At 40.8% G+C, this 27,724-nt stretch overlaps 1 protein-coding gene and 1 long non-coding RNA gene across 3 annotated transcripts; one reads left to right on the top strand and one right to left on the bottom strand.

The window, feature by feature from the left end:
• Window positions 1-27,724, top strand: tafa5l (TAFA chemokine like family member 5, like). Of its 2 annotated transcripts, XM_049754071.2 has the most exons (6): window positions 2-136; window positions 272-486; window positions 10,987-11,136; window positions 16,208-16,335; window positions 24,003-24,061; window positions 25,826-27,724. In XM_049754071.2, exons 2-5 carry the CDS (start codon window positions 390-392, stop codon window positions 24,024-24,026), a joined length of 399 nt encoding a protein of 132 aa, XP_049610028.1. In that variant the 5' UTR covers window positions 2-136; window positions 272-389; the 3' UTR covers window positions 24,027-24,061; window positions 25,826-27,724. The 2 variants fall into 2 exon arrangements, with proteins under 2 accessions (XP_049610027.1, XP_049610028.1); XM_049754070.2 differs by having other exon boundaries at window positions 1-486.
• LOC125988637 (uncharacterized) lies at window positions 21,827-23,735 on the bottom strand. The gene is made up of 2 exons (XR_007488422.1): window positions 23,242-23,735; window positions 21,827-22,202 (listed from the first exon to the last, which is right to left on the bottom strand). It is a non-coding gene; the product is annotated as an uncharacterized lncRNA (long non-coding RNA).

Here is a 27,724-nt window from a genome sequence, read left to right as displayed (position 1 = left end):
CAACTCTTCATCATCATCATCCCCGCGCTTGGATGAGAAGTGCACATTCGCCGTCCTCAGATACAGAGCTCAGCTTTCATCGGAACCGCTCGATTCCACCAAATTGGACCCACCGCTGTGTGAACTGAATTTGTGGGTGTGTGAACTGGATTTGTGCCTCACTGAGGGAATTATTTTTTTTATGATTATTATTTGTGTGGCAGGGGCACTAAAGGGAATTTTATTTTGTATGTTTATTTTCACCTCACCACCCCCACCCTCCCTTTATTAGCCCAAAATGGATGCCGTCGACTGGATGTGGCGGCACCCCTGGATTAGCCGCTGATGTGATTGACAATTGAGGGCGCCACAAAGTTTTGGTAATTCAGGCGGGCAGAAAAGGGTGCAGGATGCAGTCCGGAGTGAAGACGCTCTCCGCAGGTGGAGGTGCGTCTCTCTGTTGCCTGCTGCTCCTCTGGCTCATCTACTCCCATCTGCTCCGAGAGGGTAAGTCTGCAGTCTTACTTTACCTCCTGGGAGCTTTTCAAACAAATGGCTTTGTTTATTGATTTGATTGGCATGCATCTGCCCATTCTGTCCTGACTCCAGAGCCATAGCTTTCTTTTAAAAGTAGCCTGCATTCTGAATAGAATGTCACCTTGTTGAGGCAGATAGATGGTTGCCATGCATGCATGTATGTTTTTTTCTGAGTGCAGATACAAAAAAAGGATGGTGCTAAACATTCATTTTTAAATCAAGTGACCCATCCTGTTGACTTTGGGTTTTTCACAAAACACCTGTCGATGAAAATTAAAATAAAAAAATCTGGTTTGAATCCACCTAGACTAGTGTACTTTTCGATATAGTACAGTCAAGGGCATCAACTACGTATCCTGGCACTTAACAGATTTTGTGAATTATTGAAAGTTTTTTGTAGACATTTTGAAAAATGATTGTTTTTACAGCTTCAGTTGAACCTCAACACAGAAATTCAGGCACAATATGGCTGTGAACTCAGTCAGTGCCAATTTAGTGACTTTTCTGCCCCTCTCACCTCCAGCCACCCCTCGTTCTCCTAAAAGCGAGTCATGATGTTAATTCCCTCTAATAAACTGCAGGCAGCATGAGCGAACTCATTCTGACATTTGTTTGTGTAGGATAAGAACGGTGCCCGATGGAAGGCCATCAATTGCGCTGAACATTGCCAACGTTATGGTGCCTGTTTATATGTTGCAAAAGCAGTTAGTAATTGACATGTTGGAAACTTTTGACCCCAGGCCTGTGCTTCCAAGCCACACATTCTGGATGCTCGAAGTGGAAGAAATCCCAATTGAGTATTGTGGCTCTACCTAGTGTGAAAGTTGCTAACCTTGGCCAAAACTACATTTGGACCAAGTTCGATGATTGCCACATGTCCACCAACAAACATTTTATGGTCATTGGTGTCCATTGAAAATCATGTCACAATTTTATGAATTCTAGCTGTAAACAATTATAATAAAAGTGGATTTTTTAATAGTCGGGGAAAAAAAATAACAGACACATACGTTTTTCATTGGACGGTGACGATACAGTCCGTAAGGTAAAAAAGAAATACATCAAATTTCAGTTTCTATAAGTGCATAATCAGAGACAACCACAAAGTGTCCCATTACAGGGACATACAAACTACTATTGTACAAAATAGCACTCTAGCTTGCTGGGTGGCATCGACTGAGGCACACTTCCAGTACCTTCTGTACTGGTTTTAGTTTGTTTGGTTTATGACCTGGATTTTTTTTCTCATAAAATATTCACTGTTACTTTTCCAATGCATTAGCATAGATGACTAATAGACTACTGCGCTTTATAACCGAAGTACAATTGTACGATTTACACCACCACTGTAAGCACAGAGCAGAACTCCATGGTAACTTATTTCAAGTCGTGGATTAAACACACAAAATGTTTAAAAGATTAATGTAAACAAACATAAAAGAGCAAGGAGCCAAGAAAAACATTCTAGAAATGAATTTTCTTCAAATGGCCTCACAGACAATCCTTCTTAGCCACTTTCAACAAGAAAGGCCATTTCTTCTCTTTGGTTCTTTTTCCAACACAAATATTTGCAAACTGGTGTTTGAGATGTCGACTGGCCCTGTGGTGACGGGCTAAAAGTTTTTCATTATTGGCGTAACACTAGCAAGACTTGACAGTTTTACCCTAACCCCACTTTTGTGTTGACACGCAATGCATTCTTGTTCGTTCTTATTGTCTGGAGTAATGTCTTGACGAGGCTTTAGGTAAAAGGGAGCGACACGTCTTATTTCAATTCCGGGCGCAGGAAGAGCCTGGTCGGTGCCTCCGGAGTGTTATAATTTCCGACTGTATAAATCTGTAATCCCATAGTGCTTTCCTTCTTGAATAAAACATCCTCTGGTGCAATTACACTATCACCCTGACACAGAGCAGAAAGCCAAATGATGTTTTCTCTGCACTTTATTGGATACTGTTGATGACAAAACCACTCACATTTCACTGTCATAGGCTTGGGTAAAAACAAAAAGTGGACCCCTGTTGGGAGATGTAGAACACTAAATTTGGAGATTAGATCTTTTAATCAAGCTTTAGCCGACAGCGTAATTACTGCCTGGGAGGAAGAAGAGCGCCTACACCGACGCGTCTGGCGGCGTGCTGACAGCCCAAGAAGACGGTGATGTGAAAAATGAACCGGATGAGCTTTGAAATGTGCTCCCTTTGCCTCTAATTTACACGTTTGCACTAATGTGCTTCCGTCACCGGCCTCCCAAATTCCTTCAGTGAAGAGCTTGTGTTCCCCTAAGCTATTTATACTGCACTACTTCTCATTGCACAATCGTCTCATTAGTGCCTTGTGTTGCAAAATTGTGAAATAAATCTCTGTGAACTAACTGTACTTTGATATTCTTGAGTAAATAGAACATGATTTTATCCTTGACTACCTCTTGTATGTTATCCACTCCTCTTCACAACTGAATCCTAAACCAGTACGCCATGTCTTCAAATATGAAAAATCATTTTATTTGTTGAATCTTTTTTTATTCTATTGACTGCTAGGACAATCAGATGCATTATGGCATCCAGTATATAACTCCTTTTACGCGCTATGGAGGTTTGCGTGTTTCCAAACTTTTATCGAGCCACAGACAATTTACCCCCCTCCCACCCCAAATACTTAGTTTCCTTCCAGGGCTCTAAATGAGTTATAGTTAATTATTTTATGCATAATTTAAAATTTACACTTCATGATAAGTACAGTGGCGTCAGGCATACACCGCTCATCTCGAAAACCCATTACATTTCAGAAAACCAAAATACAGCATGTTTCTTAATCCCTCAACATTTCATTATTTTTGTTTTGTTTCGTTTTGTTTATTTCAAATGTGGATAAAAATAAGATTACTGTTCACAAATGAAAAGACAAGACAAAATACATGCATATAGTACATATATACACATACAGACATACATACACATATATACATACATATACACATACATATATATATATGTACATATAAACTAAAAGAGTAGCAATCAAAATATAACCACAAAGAAACCACAAATCATATTCACATGCCTGAAAAGGAGTGGGAAGAAGTATCATTTATTTAATCCCACCCCCTTTTAATAATCCCTAAATACCCAGCCATAAATCATTTTGCCTCACTTATCCCAACAAAATACTAAATTATCTTCCACCTGCTGATCGCTAGACACTAGACATGTACCTACAATATTAATACATACATATATCTCACACACAAACATTTGACATACATACATACCTCAAATACAACACAAAGATACCTGAAATATAAAAATAAACAAAATAAAAACAAAACACAGCATGAACAAAACAATGGCAAACAAAAACCAACAAAGAAACGTAAATAAATAAATACTAAATATTATTTGCACAATGAAACAGAATAACACGATAACAAGATGAAGACAAATGTGCAGAGGAAGAAAAAGCAAGCCGCTTTTAACACTTTATGTATGTCAATAATTGGCGTATCGATACTGACCACAAGTATCGATTTGTGAAAAAAATTGTGAAATTGGCCGAATTTGGACATGGGTGGATTTGTCTTGGTTTCACTGATAAGCAATTCCTATTCAACATGTTTGCGTGATATATTACCACCCCCTACAGGACTGGAGTGAAACTTAACGGCTGTCATGATTTGCCATTAAAACAAATGTAAATTGGAAAATTTCCACCTTGGAACAAGTCTGCACTGTGTCCCCACATAAATTATCTAAGTACGCTATCTGGTGAGGGTCTATTGAAAAACCATTTTAATTTTCAAATCCTGCTCCATGCTAGATAGTTTGTTGCTTGCGTTTGACTGCCAGAACGTAATCGTTGGTGACCGACGTTTCGGGAGGCCGGCTTTAGGCAGAGTTGAGGCCGTGTGGCAGCCAGAGCCTGTTTTGCCTCCATCCACTCTGTAGTTCATCTGTCAGGCCAGCCAGGACAGGAAATCAAAGCGCAGCAGCCCTGTCTACGCACGGCATTGAGCCAGCGCCCACCACGATGAATGGCCTGTCAGCTGCTCTCTACGCTGCCAATTTATTCAACAATAAATTAGGAAATGTCTGGATTCCCTCACCAGACCACACTCTCAATGCGAGGGGCACGCTCAGAGCTGTGGCGACGTCTCGGAGCTTTCAGGTTGGACAGGTGATTTGTTGTGAGCTTTTGACATTTTTAACCACATTAATTGGGAGGTGGACAAACAGTTGGCCTCTGCTGCGGTTGGCCAGTGAAACCCTTTTCTTTTAATATAATAGCGACAGATGCATTGGATAAAGACATAGATAGAAACAGAGACAGACAGATTGCAGACAGTAAAAGCATTGATTGCATTTACACACACACACTCGCATGGACGCACATGCACACACACGCACACACACACACATCCATACACACAATAGTAAACAGTATAGTAGCACCACTTGTAGTGAATTGTGACAGACCAGTGGTGGAATTTTCCTCCTTCCATCACATGTGTCATAACACAACAAAACACATTGAATGATTTGTACTCTCCACTTTGAAATTTCTGAAGCGAACAACACTATGTTGCTGGGGAAAAAAAAAAAAAATCTATGGTGTTATCTTGCTGTGGCGTACAGGCCCGTCGACGGAACTGACAGAACACATCTCATGAAATACGACTGCCGGCTGTCTCACTAAATTCTGAAGTGACTCATTCAGCCTTCAACACTCAGTAGTGAGCCGCTCTATTGATGAATGGCGAATATGCTCCACTGTACTTTATGGACGCCATTGTGTTTCTCTCTTCTGCTGACCAAATGTCATCAAAATTTCTAGGTCGATTTTATCGGGGAATTAACCTCTGTGCTCTCAAGGTTAGTTGTGCGTTGTAGGGTGGAAAGTCTTCATGAAGCATCACTGTCTGTATGTTTACTGCACAAACACAGTTCGGTTGGTTGCCCCCTGGTGGTTGGATGACTATCCATTGACTCAAAAGATTAATTTACCACCGAATAATCGCTAAGGATAATCTTTTAGAATCATCTGATCATCAGGCCTTTGCCCAGTTTGCAATGAGGAATGTAAAATATGTCCAAATTATTTCTGTTTGTTTGCCACATAAAGACGTATTCACACAAAGCTGTTCTACCAACTGATTAATCCAGTTGATTGTTGATCAGAAAATGTTAGTCCATTCCTAATTCAGAGGACAATTTCATTTGAGCAAATTGAATGACTTTTAACTCAGGGGACCATGAAAATTGCCACACCCCGAGCATTAAAGTAGGCATGCTAGCGAGGAATCACAAACTTTTCCAAGAAAGTAGCTCATTTCTCTCGCAGCAACGTTAAAGGTGGTATTCCATATGCAGCGTGAGTGCTGCTTGCCTGGGCTGTAAGGCGGAGGGAGCTATAAAAGTATGAGCATCCTTATGAAACAAAATGAAAAGAATTTTTACAGCTCAATCCATTTGGCAGCACACAAAGCTCATAATTCACAGCCCCTCGAATACGAATTCTGTCTGGCTGTCAGCGTCAACCTCCCCAGTGGATGAGTGTAGTTCAGTGCTCAGTGTATTTCTGCATCGTAATACCCCAGGCAGACAGTGCTGGGCCCTGAAACGGGTCCAGCCCAGGCTGGGTGGTGCGCATGATTAGTCATGTTCATTCTGTTTCGTGCTCTACTCCATTTTCCGCTTGATGTGCTGATTATATTGTCTGAGAGAGCTGTGATTTGATATTAAAGCCACACACACACACACACACACACACACACACACACACACACACACACACACACATCTACACCTACACGCACGCACACACACACACACACACACACACACACACACACACAATCTTGCCTTGTTGTACTGTACTTAGGGAATTTAATAGTCTCTCTGCATCTTTGCGTTAAATGAAGATGAGGAAATCCTCGGTGGCTCTGAAATTTGGGCTGTGCGCTCGAGTTGTCCGACTTGCGTTGATAGTAGCACTGCAACTTGCATTGTGCTGCAACATTACGAACAGAATATTATAAGATAAACTTATTGCAGAGAAGATGAAATCAGTCAGTGGGATAATTCACAGAATACAAAAGTGAGTTATCTCTACAAAAGTTGCAATATTTTCTTCACTGCTTATCCTCATTAGGGTAGGTATCCATCTTTCTTTTTTTCCCCTTGAAAACATGATCAACTGAACCAAATACTGATCATATTATGTTTATTAAGAATTCAGGTGGCCAGCATCCAGAGGTGATGTTTAAGGCAAAACAATATTTTTTGTCAAAATATGACTTAGGCCATTTTAAGCAGCGACCCCAAATCTTGTTTTTGTGCCAGTTGTCTGCTGTCTGACATGTTCAGCAAGTGAGAATCAGTCAAGGAGGCCACGGCAACATCTGCCTCATGTACTTGGTGTCCTTAGCCCCGCTACTCGTTTGGCACGTTGCAAACGGCATCTAGGTAATGAGAAGCACTCGGTCGTCTTGACGAACATATTCTCAGAGGAACCAGACAGCAGTCTGATGTCATACAGAGTCGTCGATGGGGAGGCTGTTAATGTAGATGTCAATGCAAGGCTGCTGAATTCAGGCTTGAAAATATAGCTGGCTAGTCCACCTTAACAAAAGGAAGCTGTTCCTTCTTTGCATCTCTTCACATTTCTGTGAACAAGAATTTGGAGCGTGTCTAAGGGAATTGTTTTGTCCATTCATCCAGAAGAACATTGAGTTAAAAGCCAGTGATTTTGGAGCTGAGAGACAACAACTTGTTGGCTCTGCTTCCAGTTCATCTCAAAGGTGTTCGTGGGCTTGTTCTCACACACCAGACATTGCATCCTTTTCTTTTACAGACCTTGCTTTGAGTACTTGGGCTACTGGGAGCATGCATTTTCTCCTTCTTTGAGTTGGTTCAATTGGGTCAGTCCAATGTTTAACCCAAATTGGGTTGTTTTTAATCCAGTATTAAAAATAGTATACAAAAGTATTGGAATATACATATTTGAATATTGGAACAAATATAAATTGTTTGAAAAAAACTGCTTTAAGTTTTTTACTCAATGACATTATAAAACGTTTCAAGACTTCGCTGCAGCCTCCTTCAGTTGTTTGTTGGGTTTATTTCTGTCCTATTTTTGCTAATGAGTAGTTTGTGTTCGCTAGTGTTGCAATTCTTTTTATTTCGTGTTCATGATCATCACTTGTGCCCTCTGGAGGTTGTTGCTCAAGCCTTATGTAGATTGTTGAGGAGGTGTCAAAATATTTTTGTGATTAAATGGCTGTTGTTTCCATCGGTTGACCAATTTCATGTTTGTTATTTAGTACATATCCAGATAATTTCCTTCTTCTTCATGACGTGCCAAATCTTTTTTCAGCTTCACAATTGTTTTCGACCCGTGGACTGGTTTCTACGCCACAATGGAAGACAAGTAGAGCATCTCAAAGTTGGTCACAGCTCTTTTTAGAGAATTAAACCAAACACAATAAAAATGTCAGGAATTTACAGTGGCTGGAATCATAATTAGCCTTCCTGAAAAGATAATAGACAATAGTAAAGTTGTGTACCCACTCATTGCTATTCTTACAGCAGAAAAAGTCGAGAATAACATCTTTGTGTTCGATTTAACGGGCCTAGATTTCATACCGAGTAAGTCAATTTGTGAGTAAATTGAGACAAAATGATCATAATAGTAGTCGTACATTTTGTGACATTTTTGTTTGGTTCATCGCGCACAGCGGGAGTATTCTGCTGTTCAATAAATATTTGATTGCATTAGTTTTCTGTCAACAACAATCCACTCATCCATCTGTTGGATTAGCAAAACATGCACTCTCGTTCTCTTTCTCACAGCTGCAGCTGCGTTGAAATGGCTTTTTTTTAATGAAGCATTGTGCTGCCGTCTGAAAACATGTTTGTCAGTGTGGAGAATGAATTTTCGCACATTGCCGTGAAAGCGACAAATTTTAGGCAAACTTTGAAAGTCACATTACTTGGCAGATGCATGTGGGTCAATAATTTGACAGGGTACGGCATGACCATATGTGAATGATCTATATATTATTTTTCATAGAGCTCCACTTAAATGTGAAATTAATTAGTCAGGGTACTGTGACTGAATGACTGAATGCGTCAGAGACTGTGCAAAGCTGACCTGGTTGCCAAGCAACGCAATAAGCATGGCGCACACTCAACCGAATCCCAGAACCTGATAGCCCATTTTCAGGACTGTGTTGTTTAATTGGCGCTTCAACTCCAAGCTCCATCAGGATGTGGCGGAAAAAAGTCCACTGGCGCTGATCTTTCTTTCCATCAATTAAGACGATAGAATGTCAACATTCGCCCATCATTGTAATGTAGTAGAGGCACATTTCCAGTCGTTGGGCAGACGCTGAGTGTATCAAGGCCAGGTGGCAGCACACCGTTTCTGACGTAAGCACACAGAAGAATATGGGCCCAGGTTGCACCCAGATGCTCCTTTAAGATAACATGACTGCATACTGTTCCTTTAATTACCTCATTATGGCCACTCATTCTAACGTCTACATGCTTCAGTGGGATCCTTCAACTCTTGCATCCTCTTTGAGGACCAAATGTTAAGATACTTGTGCTGCACTGTTCTGATGAGTGGGTAAGGTGCATTCTCGCTATTGAATGACATGAAGCCCCCGTCACATGAATTATATGTTGTCGGAATGATAGAGTACAAGGCGGCAGCAATACAAAGCGCCTTCCAACCTCCCCCGTTCCCACGGCCCACTCACTGCCACAAGCCCTTGCGCTACCCGTCTCTGCCTTCAGGTTTATTGCATGAAGCCCATTCATCTGTTCAATAGAGAAACGCAGCAGACAGCACTGATATCTCACATCACCTCCGCCCTCCCAGCAGCCGTAAGCATAAAAGGGCTCGCCTCAGCAAAAGCAACATCGGCTGGGCTGAGAGGCGGTGGCGGCGGTGGTGTTGATGATGGTGTAAAGTGAGTGAGCGGAATAATAAATACGCCACATTTCCATAGAGAGAGGCTCCCACGGATTGTATTTGTTTTTCTAAATTGCTGAAATGTATCACGGTGATTTTTCAGAGCCAACACAGTTCACACCAATGGCAGTTAAGATTAACCCTGAAGGTGGTAACGACTTCATAATCCAAGATTTTATCATGCTTGGCTGGTGAGGGAAAATAAGTGGCTCACTGAAATCAGGCAAAATATATATAGTATGGTTGAAAACAATCCATTTTGCAAATGTTGGTCGACCTCTATCTCATTTATTTGTTTTCATTGTTTGGTTGGTGAAAATGTTGAGATTCTACTCTGTTCTCACCATGACTTGCAATTAAACCTCTTGAATGTCTCAGCAACTGGTCACGGCACCTCATAAACTATTTGTAGTGATCAAAAACCTGTTTTTTGTCTTTTGGGGGGCAACTTGATTATTTCCAGTTGTAGCTTTGCGAGTTGAGTTGCAACAGTTTTAAAGAGTTTTTCTCATGGAAAGTGCAGTATTGCTTCTCCGAGCTACTTTTATATTGCTATCAGTTTGCCACTGAAGGAAAAAGGTTTGACTGTGAAGACACTTTGTACGTTGAATTTGTTTTATTTACAGTATTATACTCAACAATATTTAAGGTTAGCTTCTCTAAAGCAAGGAATTGCTTTCACATGACAAAATCTGCTGTCTGTCGTCTTTCAGCTGAGCGCTGATGCGTTGTGATTACATGGTGGTTATTCATAGAACACAACAACCATTAGCGACTAATCGTTCTGTTAAAAGCACCGGCAAGGCAACATAAAAGACAATTAAATAGCTTCCCTCTGGTTTTCAAGTCATTTCATTGACAGAACAACTGTCTTTATGTTTAATGCTTAGTGGAGATGGGAGCTTTGAAATGCCACACGGGGGAGAAAAGTTCATTATTGACATGCATTTTGACTTCCACTGTTGTGTATTATTTTTGGGTGTGATTTGTAATCAACAACCCACACTTGCTTGCGTATTTTCGTTTTAGCGAAGCAATAAAAATCTGTTGAAATAGTGTTGTTTCACATGAAACTATGTCAAAAACGACAAAATAATATTTTGACTACCATGTCTAGCTTGTCTTCTACCTGTTTGAGCTAAAATCTGACAGTTTTTTTTTGTTCTTCTCTTCCAGGCAATTTTGATGTATTTTTATACAACTAATTTAGCAATGAAACTTGAAATTAAATCAACCCACAATGCCTTCTGCAATATTAGATGATTTTCATGACAAATCTTTAATTGACTTCAATTTCAGACAGTTTTGGGTGACGTTTAGAACAAAAACTGTACTTGAAACAAAAAGGCATTCAAGCCATTTTTGGCAGTCTGGGAGCAATGAAATCACTTTTTCCTATTTGAAGCTTTTGTTGCCTTCCAACAGCACTTGTTCTGCAATGTGTCCATTAGAGGCTCATTATACTAATGCACTTTGCTGCTCACCGCTGTGCTTCGCAGGCCAGTTGGCGGTGGGAACCTGCGAGATAGTCATGCTCAACAGGGACAGCAGCGTTCCCAGACGGACCATCGCCAGGCAGACAGCCCGCTGTGCCTGCCGGAGAGGTCAGATTGCCGGCACTACACGGGCCAGGCCGGCATGTGTCGATGGTATGTGCTCAAAAACGTTTAGTGAGCTCTGTTTTTTTTTTTTCATTGCTTTCAAAGCCGTTGAAAATAGTATATAATAGTATTAAAACGCCTTGAGAATGTCTTCTTTTGTTTTCAAGGCCGTTGAAGATATTATATAATAGTATTATAAAGCCTTAAGTCTTTTGTTTTTGGAATTTGTTTACGGTCCTAATCCAATTCTCCTATCAGTCATCAAACTTTTTTTTTGTTAGTTCTGTACAACATTACATCATTGTGCGACAGTTGAATTAGCAGCCATCTATTTTTATCATGATATTTATATAAGACCTCTTAAATTAAAACTGAACTTCTCCATTTCAATCAAATGTGCATTATTTGATCTCAATTCTATTGTATTGAATAAAGGCAAATTTCACTTTGCTTTTAATTTGACTAAAAATGTACTTTTCATTCAACTTTTAATTGGATTATGACAGTCTGGAGCTCAGCTCAACAGTTGCTCTCTGAGCAACGCGTTCACCATCCTATTCATTCACTTTAGTTGTTTCAAATGCGCTGTTAAATCAGCCTTCTCCTCAGCTGTTTATTAACGCCAGCTAAATAAGGATCACTCACGGCGCCGAGGGTGAGTTAGATAAGCTTTAATGCACGATGGCCTGTCTGGGTTATCAGACCATATCTGGTGGAACGTGACAGACGGGCTTTAACGGAGGTTGACACAGTCGAGCTGATTGGATCTCCCAATATCACAATGACATGCACCACGAGCCCCATTAGTTCCAATGACTCATAGCATCTAATAGCCTCCACACCGCATGCCTGGCGTCACCTTCGTGGTTTTTAACTGCCTCCGACGCTCAACAGACGCACCCTCCTTGCCTCCCTCTAAACACTCAACAGAACTATGATTAAAGCAGGCGGAAATTGATTTTCACTGGTTTCCCGCTGCACTGCACCCTGTACTCCATTAGTGGCCAGTGCATTAAAGACTGAATCTGTTGCTCACAGCCTCATTGAAATGCTTCCCGCAGACAGCTGATGGGCTCCAACGTAGCAAAGCTTTTAAGTAGAATTCTTCATGTTGCGAGAGAAGGCAATGAGGCGAATTCCTTCCAATATTCTCTCTGACCTTTTTGCCCCAAGTATAGCATTCCAATATGGATTACCATAGATGGGCTTTTGCCCTTCTAAGCATACCACTTTTCTGAATCATGTTTATTCATCGATACCCCTCACTGACTCTTCAGAGTATGTATTTTGGAATTTGTATTCTTTGAAACCTTTGTTGACAAACAAGGTCTTACTGTCTTGCGAGTCAATTTAATATTTTATTGAGGCTTTCTATTCATTTTCTTTTAATTGTTCGGCCGTAATTAAAACATGCAGCCGCCTCTGCTCACCGTCCCACAAAACTGTCTAAAATGCTTTGCTTGATCGCTGGTTGTAGGCAGCAGCGGGTACTAAGCGTTTCGATCTTCCACTGTTGGTGATTTGAATCATTACAAATTGGACCAGATTAGGTTTTTGTCATCCAGCATTTCTAGTGCTTGCTCATGACTGAAGGAAGTTAGGGATTACAAGATGGAGTTTAAACTTCAGCAAGTGTTCTCTCCCATCCTGAAGGTTTTACGCTGCTAAGCTCCTGTTCCAAACATCCGTTTTAAGTCATTTAAGACATTCCACCTGGAAATCCTCACAACTCTTGATGAGTAATGAATGAGTTTGTGTCTTCTTGTGCGTTGTCTTGGAAGAGATTGGTGCTTGGGCCTCCTTTAATTCTGATCAAAGTCTCTACATGCTTTCTCACAGCTTGTTGGTGACTTTTAGCATTACTCTGCTTCCAAGAGAGAAGTAAGGCTTTCTTTTGCAGCTAAACCTCGTGGATTTGAAACTCTAACTTTGCTGTAATGACCTGAAAGTAAAATCCATGGCTTACTTTCTCAAGTGTAGCCTTTGGCACATTTTCACATTTACAACAGCGTGCAGCTGGTGGCTTAATGAAAGAGAACTGGGCTAATATTTTGAATCTCCCCCATCCTGTTTGAATTCACACTTACTGTCTCATGCACAAGTCCAATAAGGGGTAGATTTGTTTGATGAGAGATACAGCTATTTTTTGTTTGTGATGACCATTGCAATAAGTATAGCACAACTCTTAGAAAAGAATGGAGTGAAGTTCCATGGGCTAGTATAAGTTGCGTGTACTCTGCCCCAAGTTTTGTACCACAAACTGCTGCAGACTACTTAATAATTAAATTGTCGTGGGCATGTGAAGTCCTTTGAGACGATTCGGTGATTAGGGCTATATAAATAAATTTGACTTGACATGCTCAAACTTTCGTAATAACTTAACAAGCTAGGCTGGCTTGGAGGTGTAGTTGCTATTCTATTTAGTCTTCTCAAGGCATTTTAATGCTAATTTGTCAGAAAAAAATATTGCATATGTTCTTCTGCATAGATAGAAAACACTTTTGCAAGTAGAATTTTGAAATTTTTAATTGATTGTGCATTTTCACAATTTCATGCTCATTTCCATGTCTTTTATCTCATGCTTGGGGCACATTCAACTTTCTTTTCCTCTGTTTTGACCTTTTCCTGACAATGTCTGAACACTACATCTCCAAGCTCTAACGCTAATCTTTCCCCCAAGCTGTCTACTTTTCTCTGCTGGCACTCTGGTTGCCACACTGCCACACTATTATCGCATGTGGCTTGATAGTCGTCATGATAAGAGTCGGCAGTGAGGCTGTTTGTGTTCTGGCTCCAAGCTTTTATGTACGTTTTGCAAAGACGTCAGACATTTTACAGATACTCATTTTTATTTTGCCGGTAGTGCAGCCTCAACATTTCCCTATTGTTTTAATAAATATATAGATGTTTTCTACTGTACTAATTCCATGAGTGCTTGAAGTTCAATTATTGTGCTGTTCCCAGACGTTAACATCTCCTCGACAAAGACAATTTTTTTTAGCTAAGTTATTATTATTATTGTTATTATTATTATGCATCACCGTGACTGAAGAGGCAGTCATTGGTATACTTTTATTGACAAGGCCCTGGATTACATGGCCTCTTATGCCCTGAGATCCAATGATCAGATGTTGCTTCCTGTTGTTTTTGCCCGTACACAGCTCTTTGTGCGTAGAATATTCTACAAAGAGACTCAAAGATGACTGAGTTTTTATCCTTAAATGCTTTTGTTGGGGAGCCTGAGGACTGTATAGGGCAGGGGTTGGGAACCTATGGCTCGCGAGCCAGATATGGCTCTTTCGCTGACTGTGTCTGGATCGCGGACAAATCTGATATCTGTAGATCTTTGAAGTACTATCTATCAGTCCTGGCGATGGCATTGGCTTTATTCCTTATTACAAGTCGATCGGTGTTGTATTTCCTTTCTCCTAGAATTAAAAAACACTGAAGAAATAAGGGAAAAATACTGTCACTGAACAAAATAATGAACATGAGGGTAATCCACATTTTATTTTCAATGTCAAAACATAACTACCAACTAAAACTAAACTGGACAAGTTGGAGCGCTTCAGCTTTTCACAGCCTGGAACAAGTCATGGCATCGCATTGAAGAAGTAACAAGGTCACCGCACAGTGCGGCAGCCTGAAGACGCATTTATTTTAATCTGACCTCCACCATTCTGGGATGAAGTCGGACGCGCTCCCTGGTTAGTCAGCATTCCCGCCGCTTTGCCAACTCAGCTCTTTTATATTCTCTCAGCTCTGGAAATTGAGTTTTGCTGGCCCAGTCATGTACTCTGAACTACATGTGCAACTGACTGATAAATTTGTACTCTGACTGACGCATGTTAGAATGAAAATTCACAGAGGGTTTTCTGGAGAAAGGCCACTGGAGCATTTCTGTGGGCTTAACTCTGAAATTCCAGGTACGACTTATAAATAGGCTCCTTGTAAATAGTACTCCTTGTTGGGCTTGTTGAGATAACCCATCACCAGGTGATTTTATTACTCTGCTGATGAGATAAACCATATTCATTGAAGCAAACTTGAAATGCTCTTATGGTAACACCCGCTCTTCTCGACGTTCGACAATCATCATCCCTTTCTTTCAATTTGCCAACTATGGTACCTTGTTCCACAAAAGGCTGCCCATGGGCGGGAAGAGGGAAGTAGGAGTGTTGGACCCGGCCAGGTCCGTTGAGAGCTGATAACCTTTCCCTGGTTTTTTTTGCACACTGTGTAAAGAACAATCAGCGCTTATCGTTGTGCACCACAGGCGGATGCTAATTCAATGTCACGCAGACACAACTCAGAGGGGCTACGAGAGCATCGCTCGCAAGATGACAACGCCCTCGTCGTCTGCAGCAGACTGATAGCTTGAATGTGCCGGTTTTCTATTTGCCTTTTTTAATCTGCTCCTCTTTCCATGATGTGCTCTGGAAATGATTAGGAAAGTTAATATCAGGGTCAGCACTTGTCACATTAACACAAATATTGAAGTAAAAACAATTAGAATAATAATCGAAACAAATGCCCACAGCAAACGACAATTATGTAAGAGAAGAAAATTTGTGTGTCATTAGTAGGTAGTGGACGAATATATTAATAAGAAATTTTATGTTAATTTTGATAAGAGATAGCCCATATTTATTCGTTCAGTTTGAGTGTGGTAAATCAGAGTGGAACCTTTAAAGCCAAGTCAAATACTAGACTTGGGTGTGATTCAATCATGTTTACACTAATTTCCAATTCAAGAATATTAAAAATATTTGTATTGAATTATTTCCTATGGGGAAAATATAAAATAAAATCGAATCCTCAATTATCTTGAACACATTGTATTTACAGTGTTTCTGGCAACTACATGAATGAATAAATCCATCCATCCATCCATCCATCCATCCATCCATTCATCCATCCATCCATCCATCCATCCATCCATCCATCCATCCATCCATCCATCCATCCATCCATCCATCCATCCATCCATCCATCCATCCATCCATCCATCCATCCATCCATCCATCCATCCATCCATCCATCCATCCATCCATTCTCAACAATTTTTTAGCACAATCATAAAGATGCTGCCAGATTAACCCATGTCCCTCCTCTCCAGCGAAAATCGTGCGGAGTCGTCAGTGGTGTGAGATGATTCCCTGTGTAGAGGGCGAAGTTTGCAGCCTCCTTTTCAACCGCTCGGGATGGACCTGCACCAGAAGCAGCGGACGCATCAAGACCGTCACGGTAATTTCAAACTGCATGATAAACGGCGGTATTTATTTTTGATGCAAGGGAATGGATGGTTCAACTGATGCATGAGTGATTTTACTTTTTTTTCAATAAACTTTTGAAAATGATAGTCCCTCAAAACAAGCTTTGTTTTCACTTAGAAGGCATCATATGACATTTCATTGTGACGTCACACATTGGGAAACAAACCCGTCCAAGACAAGAGCTGGTCACTTGTGCTTTGTTTAAGAGAACCAAATGTTTAGTAACTTACCTTATTAGTGTTTTGATTCATACAGATTTTATTTGAATTTTATTTTCCTTGCTATAAAAAAAATCTGCATGCATTCAGATTAATATTGGGTGGCGACCAAACAAAAGCAGTTTTAAAAACATTTCACTTGGCACAAAATTACGCAGGAACCTAGACTCCCGAGTCATCGTCTCAGGAAAGTTGAGTCTCTCTCTCTCTCTCTCTATAATGTAAATATAGAAATGCTAGGGCAGCATAATATCACAAAGGATTATTATTTATGGTGCAAATCAACAAATAACAGACTATGACCAAAGATGTAGTTTTTGATAAATTAATGTGTTTCATGTCCTCGTGAAATTGACATGATAGAAACTGCCGTTATGGTCAGGTACACACACGTCGGAAGTCAAGCAGCTGCTGGGTTTTTGTTGGTCTTTGTTGCCGCTTCCTTTCTCACTTGCCATCCCTTCTTGTCTCTCGCTCATCCGCCTCCTCTGTCCGACCCCCTCGGGCATCTGCGGCAAATTTCATGCATGCTTTGCACTTGTGTCCTAATCTATTCTGACAGCATACTTAGGTTCATGTTTGTGTAGTACGTGTACTGTTTGTGTGTGAGCATGTGTATGCACGTGTGTGTCTGTATGTGCTACATATAGTACAAATGAAATGCTGCCCTGCATCTTTTCAATTAGCATGGCTTGGGACAGGTTTGGTTGGTTAATTGTGATGCTGGTGATGGTTTACAAGGTTGTGAATTATAAGACATGAAAGTAGGGTTATGTAAGCAAGCATGTACGTAGCTGGTCGCTGAGTATGAAATAAGATCCATAGTGAAGCTTAATTAATACTGAACCAGGCACTTTATAGACGACTCTCTTTCACTGTCTCGTCTTTTTTTCATTTAAGCAGTGACACACTCATCCACCCCCCAACACTCACACACCAAAACAAATATTCTGTGCCAGTTCATAATTGGAACGCAGGTACAGCATTTGACCCTTAAAATGAGGTCAGGTCCTGTCATGTCTGGTGGAGCACACATTTTCCCCAAAACATAGGTGTTCTTTGAGGGCACTATAAGTCCAGCGCCGCATGAAGGTGAAACATCATATTGCATATTTTGATTTTTCTATTTATTTTTTTCTATTTTTATACTACAACAAAATCGCGTAAACGTTTAAGAGTTCCCAACAGGCGTCTGCTTTCGTCCAGCAAAATGTCAGGTGCACCGCGGGTGTGTCAATGCAAACATCCTCGTTATGCGTAAAGGCTCAGCATAGCATTGCCAAATTTCCCCAAATGAGGCTTGTTTTGACACGGAAATCAAGATGTGGCAGTTTTCATGTGCAAATGCACCTGTGCTGTCACCAAATCTAGAGTCTTCAACCTCAGATAGATGTCAGATGTCTCCCCGCATGAACTTTGGGAGGACAATGTAGATTTGTGAGGGCTCCTAATGACTCCGATCTTATTCATGCGCGGCTCTGCTACGTGGACCGAGCCTTTAAAAGGCTGACATCGTCCCTTGGAAGTTTTGTGAGCCATTTATATGTGTCATCGTTGTGTTATGTTGAGACCAGTCTGTGAGTTTTCATTTAACGATAATAATATTGCAGGGGTCGTTTTAACCAATTTCTATTAACTTTCTGAACTGTCCAATTTAGCTCCCACAAAGCATCTTAGTGGTTTCATTCAGTATATTTGCACCTACACTATTGTGATGCATTTTAGTTCTTGATGCTGTATTATTTATTGTACTTCAATGTGCAGAGAGCACCTCTTGTAAAAAAGAGCTCTCAACATGATTGAGCACCATTGTAGAAAAAATATACTCTGATTAGGTCATTACAAGCACAGTTCATTGAATAGAATACATGTGACAGTGAGAGGACTAACGGTTGTCTCTTGAACCACAGCTTTTACTGATGGGTACTTGCTTTAAAAATATGCCTAAAGTAATATGTATATATTTGGAATACATATACCGTATTTGCCGGTGTATTGGTCAACCTTTTTCGATACAAAATCGACCGAAAAAAATCGACCTCGACTTATACACCGAGTCATAAAATTTAACTTCGTATTCATCGCTTCAAATGTGATGGTAACCAAGGCCGTTTCTCATGCATCTCATTGTGCGTTGCACTTAGAAAATTTGAACCGTGCGGCGTGCGCGAGTGCGCGGCCCGCTGGAAGTCCAATGAGGCGCCGCGATCTCCTGCGCGGTGCTTATAAAGTGCCGATCCGCTCGGCTTGGAGCTATTTCCGACCTCCCGTTGGTGCCGGGCGGCGTGCGCGAGCTCGCCGGCCGCGATCTCCTGCGCGGTGCTTATAAAGTGCCGATCCGCTCGGCTTGGAGCTATTTCCGACCTCCCGTTGGTGCCGGGCGGCGTGCGCGAGCTCGCCGGCCGCGATCTCCTGCGCGGTGCTTATAAAGTGCCGATCCGCTCGGCTTGGAGCTATTTCCGACCTCCCGTTGGTGCCGGGCGGCGTGCGCGAGCTCGCCGGCCGCGATCTCCTGCGCGGTGCTTATAAAGTGCCGATCTGCTCGGCTTGGAGCTATTTCCGACCTCCCGTTGGTGCCGGGCGGCGTGCGCGAGCCCGCCGGCCGCGATCTCCTGCGCGGTGCTTATAAAGTGCCGATCCGCTCGGCTTGGAGCTATTTCCGACCTCCCGTTGGTGCCGGGCGGAGTGCGCAAGCTCGCCGGCCGCGATCTCCTGCGCGGTGCTTATAAACAGCCGCATGCGCACGGCCTCCCGGAATTTGAACACATTTCGTCAATAAATTTCGCATATTGAATTTTGCAACAATTGAGCTCGACTTATACAAAGGATATATCATAAAATCGTAAATTTCCGTCGAATTTTAGGGGGTCGACTTATACACCGAGTCGACCTGTACACCGGCAAATACGGTATGTACATTTGAGGGGGGGATGACATACCAGCAAATCAGTGTGACTTCTGCTGTTGCCTTTGCAAGACCAGTTCAGATATGCGTTATCGCGAATTTACACGACATTCAGGTGTGTTCGGCCATCCGCAGGGGGGGGGGGGAAATGACATACCAGCTCTGCCGAACCCCTGAAGCCGACTCACCGAACCCTTAGGGTTCAATCGGAACCACTGGTCTAAATTCCTTTCAGCCAGAAAGTGTTGTTGAGTAATTTCAGTACTAAAAGCCATTTGAGCAATATTTACATCGTTAAAATTCAATGAAAAACTAGTGGGTTCCTGGTATTAAATATGAATGGCTTGCAGCATATGCTGTGTTCTCCAACAGTCTGTCCCTGTACTCTTTCAGTCTCATTTGTAGATGAATTTGATCTTTTGTAACAGCAAGTCATCCAAACAACGTAATAGACATCAAATGTGATGAGGTCGTACAAGCTTTTACTTTTTATAACGACCCTTTTTGGAATCCATGTAATTCTACTTTAAAATTAGCCAAATGACCGTGTGTTCAACTTTGGTTTGCTGGCTTGGCTTTTCATGCGCATTCTGTTGTTGAGTCTTCGTCATACACTAGACGACAACACCGGGCTATTATTTTTGCCAGCCAACTTGGCAACGATGCTTAATTGCCGCTGGCCATGGATTGCTGCTATCGGTAGTCTGGTGACAGCATTCATTTATGTGGATTTTACACTGAGAAAAATGGAAAATACAGCGAAACCTGCAAATTCAAACGCCCAAAAGATTGGAGAAATCTAGAAAAAAATATATATACACCAAGAGGCAAAGTTTGAGCTCTAACCAAGTTTGGCAGATAAACATCACTTTGAGTTAACATGACTCTATTCTGTATGATCACATCCTTAAGGCGAGTATGATCGTTTTATGCCGAGCGATAAATGTTTTTATGTTCCTTTAGAACAAACAAGTCAAGTAAGTCAAGCATGTACCAAGAAGATAGTTGAACTTTTTTTTTTTTTTTTTTTCTTCATGTTAACATCAGGCAGTGAGGAAAAATGCACTCTTGAGTTTCTTAAGATTCATCTGTGGGACGCGGTGATCTGATCATCCGTCTTGGAGAGAGCATGCGGAGTGATGTAGAAAATATGTTCATATAAGCTCGATTGATACCTGCTGTATGGAAGAAAACCTGTGTGACAAAAGCCCATCTTTGCATGATTCATTTTATGGACTGGCGAACATTTTTTTTTGCTTTTCTCTAGTGTAGCTAATGTTTGTTTGTTTGTTTGTTTGTTTGTTTGTTTGTTTGTTTGTTTGTTTGTTTGTTTGTTTAAGTACAGTTTGCATTCTTTGGCAGTGGTGTTTCTTTTTGTCAGCTCTGGTCTGGAGGTCTTTTCTTTCTCTAGTGTGTCAGAGGCTTTATGCGTCCCCTCGTGTTGTCACATCAAGCACACTTTATTTTTCTGCTCTTTTTGACGTTCTGTCATCGGCAGCCTTTGAACTGCCATTTGTGTTTTAGCTCGTCTCCAGAGCCTCATCTGGTGTGAAATTGTAAGAGCTATCAAAAATGTCTAGTTATGTCCAAAGGCTACATTTCAACACTGGCTCTTTATAACACTTGGGGCAAAGAAAAGCCTTTCACTGGGTGAGATTTGCTAAAACTCTCAGAGACACCGTATACTTTATTGTTATTTATTTTTATCCTGATAAAACTTTTGAGTTTTGAGGCTTAAATCTCAGCTTTGGCCCAAAGTCCTTCTGAAGTTAATATTGTTTGTTAGTGTAAGTGCTTGTCTTTATCTGTCATGTGACTGGCTGGTGGTGTGCCCAAAAGTCAAGTAGCTCATCTGCAACTCTAGTGGAATTTGTTACCATTTTTTTATTGACTTGTGAAATAAATTACAGTGTTTGCTAAAAGCTAAAATAATTTAACGTAGCAAACAAAAAAACAGCAGGATTATCGATTCTTTTGCATTAGTTGGTTTTATGAGCACACCTGGACGCATTGGATTCACAGTCTCACATTCAGGAGAAAAGCATTGTTCACATATTTGTTTGTCAAATTTTGTTTGTTGAGAACTACTTGAGATCGCAGCGTGAAACAGAGATGGTATTTTTTTTCACTCTGCTTTGGTGGTTTCTCTTCGCAGATTAAAAATGCATAGCTACTTATCAGATGAGCTTAAGTTTGTGAAGCACAATGAGGTTTTTAAGAAAGTACTTTGATCTTGAATTACGCCATGTTGATGAAAGAAATAAGTAATTCATTCCCTTTTCATATTTCAGCGCTGATCTTCACTGGCGCCTTCTCAAAAAATCAGACGGCCCGCCTCATTTGAATTGCGAGACTTTATCATTTATTTACAGCACTGGATGTTTACAAATCATGTTAAAACAGGGGCACCTCCGGCTCAGAGAGGAGGTCCAAAATTGTTGATTGCATTACACAGCAAAGTACTAGTGAGAGAAGCTCCCTCATCTTGTGCGCCGGAAGGAAATCTATGTTTTCCACGTCCAGTCTTTTTCAGGTTGCGATCTTGTTAGCAGCCATGGATGATGCGCTCTGGTTTCATGGGCCCAGTTCTTCTCGTCCTGTGGGACCACATTCACCTTGTTAGCCTTTCAATTAGCAGTAGCAGTTCATCGTTCTGCCCTCATCTGCTGCCTCAGCACTCCAACTTCAAGAAGGTCCCCGATCAATGACTTAAACCTGAGGAAAGAAACAAGGTGCTCCATTGTGAGCCCAGATAGTGTGAAACCTCAAATGAGGTACACAAACTCTTCCGTAAGATGCTCAACCTACTGCTGTGCTACAGGAAAATGTTATCTTTTCCAGTGTGAAACTGTCAACAATAAGTAACATTCTTGAAAGTCTTCGTGATCATGTGTAAAAACCACCTAAATGAAATAAATCAATATTCATCAATAGGTTTGGGGTTAGGGTTATTGGTTAAGTGTCGTAGTACGGTTTCAAACTAAAGTCACCTTTTCAACCTAGGGTTAGGGTTTCAAAGTAGGGTTTTAAACTAGGGTTTGGGTTTCGTAAAAGGATTCCAATGGATGGATGGATGGATTCCAAACTAGCCTTAAGGTGTCAATTTAGGGTTAAGGTTTCAAAGAGGGTTTTCAAATTAAAATTAGGGTTCCAAAGTAGGATTAGGGTTGAGTTGTGTTAGGGTTGGGGTTAGGGTTATTGGTTAACTGTCATAGTACGGTTTCAAACTTAAGTCAGCTTTTCAAACCACGCTTTGGGTTTCAAACTAGTAGTAGGTTTTCAAAGTAGGGTTTCAAACTAGGGCTGGAAATAGGTTTAGGGTAGTTAGGATTTAAAGTGTTGAAATCATCATTAACTAAATTAATCCCAGATTTAAAAATAATGCTGCTGAAAGAATTAAATAATAAAGCCATATTTCCATTTTCTGTATGTACAAAAAGTTTCGATTCCTCATAGTTTTTTATGGCATAACCGATCAAGACAATGCCAAAGATAAAAAATAAAAATAAAATACAGTTGTCGAGTTCATCCATTGGATGCTGATTGAGCTGACTTTTGTGACATGAATATTGAGATTCCGATTCAGCTGTAAATCTACATTGGTTCTTTGGAAAAAGCTCTGACAAAATCTCTTTCTCTCAAAGTCATCTTGACATGGGGCCTCTCTATAACCGTGCCCCGTCCTCATCTTTGCCCATCTGAAGGGTTAACAAGATATAGCAATCCATCGTGTTTGTTCCTTTTATCCACCCACCCCTTTCGGAGCTGCTCCTTGAATTAAATAGAAAGCCAGAGGTTTGCTTTGCAGATTCCATTGCGGCTGTCGTGGCTTTTATCCCTTTGGGCGTGCTCATTTTCTCCCTTGTTTTGATTTAAAGATGCAGTAGAAGTACTTAGCATTTAGATGACATGCCGGAGAGAGGTGTGATGGATCAACAGCTCTTCAGAGGGATGAATTCCGTCACCAGCCTGGGCCAGGCCCAGCGAGTCGATCCTACAGATGGACGAAGCGAGTGACAGATCACAGGACGGCAAGCCGGGTCGGCTGCGGAATACCAAGTCCGCGGGCGCGAGCGAAACAGAACGCCTGGCACGGCCAAGAGGAAAGCAGCGGAATGCCAATGCGGGCTCTCCGATGCTGGCCTCGCCGTGGCTCCTCTGATTGGCTAAACACATCATTAGCTTTGTGATTATGATTAGCCGAGTCATTATCTACACAAAAGTGGCTCATTCACCAATATTAAGATGACAAGGAACCTGTTTTTTTCCCCACCACTTGAGGGGAAAGACATTGTCGACAATTAAGCCATTGCTCACGGTGCACCTCTTCGTGAAAGTCAAGCGAAATTAAAAGCGTACTTAGTAACCTTCTTCTTCCATTGTTTCACCTTGGCTATAATTGCAGGACATACCATCTGTGCTTTTAAATGAACATATGTTGTGCGCCAAAGGCCAGCATGTTGAATGAAGGTTCAATAAAATGTTCCTTTAATGCCAATTGCCTTTCTTTTGCAGCCCTGGCCCAAAGAGCCATCATAGGATGCAGCGCTGGGAAAAAGACAACCTGGGGCTATGTGAGTATTACATTTATTCATTGAAGACAAATGGGAGTGTATAAGAATTCTTGTCCTTTGACTTTGTTGTACAAGTAATATATGCCATTATGATTATGGATTTAATCTGTTAGAATTACTTATTGGATGAAAATAAGTGGTAAAGTTTTCTTGAATTGCACACATTTTCTGGGATGAGGAACTGGCAATTATTTCTAGATTTTTTTGTTCTTTTTTGCTATATATCGTCGAACCATGTTTTCGAGTAACTCAAGCATACTCAGAAGCAATTGATCGCATTTGTCTACTAATTTGCAGATCTTGTATTAAGTTTGCAAAAAAATAAATCATAAAACACAAAATGTACTCCACTGTTCACACTTTCTTTGTATTGAGCCACTTTATGCTAATATACAAAATGTTTTTTTTTCCCATGTGCAGTTGCATTGTCCATCTCACAATCCTCCAAGGCACAACCCATATAATACAACACATAATTGAAAGTCATATCTAAACGAGTTTTACTCTGTCTGACTTTGCTGGGAGGTTTACATCCCTTCCCCTTTTCAAAAAAAAATAGAAAACATAACAGACATTTAGCTTAGTTCTTTTCCCAGAGCTGTGTCTGTGAAGTTTTTATTTTCGACAAAGCCAGAGGCTTTTGGAATGTGCAAGCTTTACTCCAAGATTGATTTTCCCTCTTCCGCTGAGAAAACAAAATGAATCATGCACAATTACCAAGGACACTGAGAGAAAGCGAATTGGGGGCACCATAAATATTTATTTGCCAGCACTGGGAATTTGTGTGATACTATATGGATTTGCAAAATCACATTTAGGTGTCTGAATGATTTATGTATACGATCCTGGGTGTCAAATTCGTCTCATCCATGTATACATAAGCATTTACATCTTTATCCATATTAGGCTATTAATCATTCAAATGGTTTCTTGATCAGATGATTGGCTTTTACACTTAAAACACGCAAATATAAAGAATGTGATGTTTTCTCTGAGGATCTCCACTGCAAAACTTTTCTACAGTATTTGCTCTCATCGATCATTTTTCTCAATCTATAAAAATTTATGCAATTTAGTAAATGGCATACAACTCAAAGGAATGGAATACCTGGCTCTACATAAGTATATATACAATTTAATGGTACTTTCCTGATTAAAGTGCCACTCACAGAAAAACAAGTGTGCGTTTCCAGTTCACTTGTTCAGCTTATAGGTCACATGCACCCATGGGGGGAAATGGGATATGGGGGGATACCACTATCGACGCCATTACACCATCATTTTGTAAGCTGTGTCAAACGTTATTCGTAGTATATGCCAAGCTTAATTGCTGTTTTAGCCAAGCAATTTGGGTGAAGTTCAGCAGAAATATATTTTTCCTGTCAGTCTTCAGCTATTATATCCAAAGTTGTCATAGTTGGGTTTAAAACAAAATAAAGGTGACAGTGTGACTGTATTGACAGCCAATTAGGGAACTGTGTTCTTTGGTCCCATCGCCCATTGCCCATTTTCAAATGCTGTGAATCAATTTTGCTTTTGCTTTGTTAAACTAAAGCAATTTCTTGTTTATACAATATGATTACAATGCAAAATCTTATTACCTATCATGGTTATGTGGTTTTGCAAATGCGCCCTTATAATTATCATGAAGTGGGAGGACAAAGTGTCATCAGACACCAATTATATGCTTTGTGAGTCTGTGAAGTGCTTTTGTGTCTCATCATTTGTGGTTTCCGTTTTTTTTTTTCTTTTGTTCTTCACCAGGTTCCCCGATCCATGCTGTGAGACGAGCTGCTGTGGCCAATCACTACGGAACATTACAACTCGTCACCAGGCCTTGAGCATCTCGCCTTTTGTCTTTTTCTTTTCTGATTGTTTGAGCATCAACCTTGGCTCTTGACAGTAGCTACTACATTTATGGACAAAACATTGAGACAACTCCTTTGTATGAGCGGTGACGTATTCTTCATTCTTCAGTATTGACCATGAGGACACTGTCAGCGAGAATTCATGAGAAGATCTTTACAAAATCCCTTCATCATCTTTCTTTGCCACTGTGAGGCCATCCAAGGTGATTTTCCAAACGTTCCTACGACACTGACTCACTATTGACTTCAGCCGGGGCCACTGATGAGTCTGCGAGACTCACCTGCATGTAGCCAGCAGACTCTCAGTGTGAAAGGAAAAACACATTTTGAGCATTACTGAGGTGGGCACATCACATGTGAAAATGATGAACTCATGCCTAACCTACCCAGTCAACAAAGGTCACTACATGGTCTCATGAGGCCATTTTTAATGACTAATCATACAATGTGCTTTTTGTTTCTGTGATTTTTTACATAGTAGTTGAGTATTTTGTCAATGAAGCTCACTTCATCAGAAGCATTTATGGCTCAGTGTGTGTGTGTGTGTGTGTGTGTGTGCGTGTGTGCGTGCGTGCGTGCGTGCGTGCGTGCGTGCGTGCGTGCGTGCGTGCGTGCGTGAGTGAGTGAGTGAGTGAGTGAGTGAGTGAGTGAGTGAGTGAGTGAGTGAGTGAGTGAGTGAGTGAGTGAGTGAGTGAGTGAGTGAGTGAGTGAGTGAGTGAGTGAGTGCGTGCGTGCGTGCGTGCGTGCGTGCGTGCGTGCGTGCGTGCGTGCGTGCGTGCGTGCGTGCGTGCGTGCGTGTACATCCAGGGATACCCTATAAAATAAATTATATCAAACTGCATTATTCATACGCTTGTGTATTTTTGGCCACACCCAGCCTTGAATGCTACACCGACTCGCATTAGGGCCCTACTGTAAAGAAAAGGGGAAAAAAAACTCTACTACCAGAATAAAATTCTACGACAGATCCATCATTATGAGCAAAATAAAAGATTAAATAAAAATTCACAAACATACACAAAGTTCCCCAACTATTTTTTCCACAAATCCTTCTCATAATTATCTTTTTTCTTTTCAGTGTGGCCCAAATATTCCTTTGTAGATGGTACACTCACACTAAATTGTGTCATTGTGTTAAAAATGCACTGTGTTTTCCCATTTTCTTTTTTCATTTCGTCCTAATTTACACAAAGAAAATTTTGTATTCTGGGGTCCTGCATTATGATTTAAAGTCTCCACTCTTCTTATGAAAGTTTGACTGAAACAACAACAACTGAATCGGAGAAAAAAAAAGGAATGATACCGTATAAGAAAAGGCTGTTTTTTATTATTTCCAATGAAGTTGAACTGGAGCAAAAATCACCAAAATATAGCAGATGATAATACAGTCTACTACATAATTCATGACAATGCATATTACATTACAACAGTTGCCGTCAGCCGTCGTGCAGGGGATAATCCACAGTGATGGGGTGCAGTTATTGCTCCGCTCCAAGCGGACTTTTTCCATACCTACATACTGCATCATGAATATTCCAGCAAAATGTTTGTGAAAGGGGAAGCAGAAAGCTTGTTGTGTTTCAAGCTTCAGTGAATCCTACAGAAACATAAGACATGACAAACAACTCAAGAAGGCCACTATCACTAAACTTCAAAGGTAACTTGAAAAGGAAAGAATCTGTTTTATAAAATGTATTTTATCCCAACAGGCAGTTTTTTATGTAACTATCACACAAGTGTAAAAATAAGAGAACTGATGTAAAACATGAAAACAATAAAACCCTAATTTGGCCTA

Source organism: Syngnathus scovelli, chromosome 2, assembly GCF_024217435.2.
Source record: "Syngnathus scovelli strain Florida chromosome 2, RoL_Ssco_1.2, whole genome shotgun sequence".
NCBI lineage: Eukaryota > Metazoa > Chordata > Actinopteri > Syngnathiformes > Syngnathidae > Syngnathus > Syngnathus scovelli.
Note: the sequence above shows the minus strand (reverse complement) of the source record. Positions and strands in the feature narration are given on the sequence as shown.

What these genes read in the sequence shown, in the direction of transcription:
- tafa5l (XM_049754070.2), top strand. Translation starts at nt 390, where the DNA reads ATGCAGTCCGGAGTGAAGACGCTCTCCGCAGGTGGAGGTGCGTCTCTC. An exon ending in CTCCCATCTGCTCCGAGAGG is followed by an intron (nt 487 to 10,986) that starts GTAAGTCTGCAG and finishes TGTGCTTCGCAG; the next exon opens with GCCAGTTGGCGGTGGGAACC. An exon ending in GACGCATCAAGACCGTCACG is followed by an intron (nt 16,336 to 24,002) that starts GTAATTTCAAAC and finishes TTTCTTTTGCAG; the next exon opens with CCCTGGCCCAAAGAGCCATC.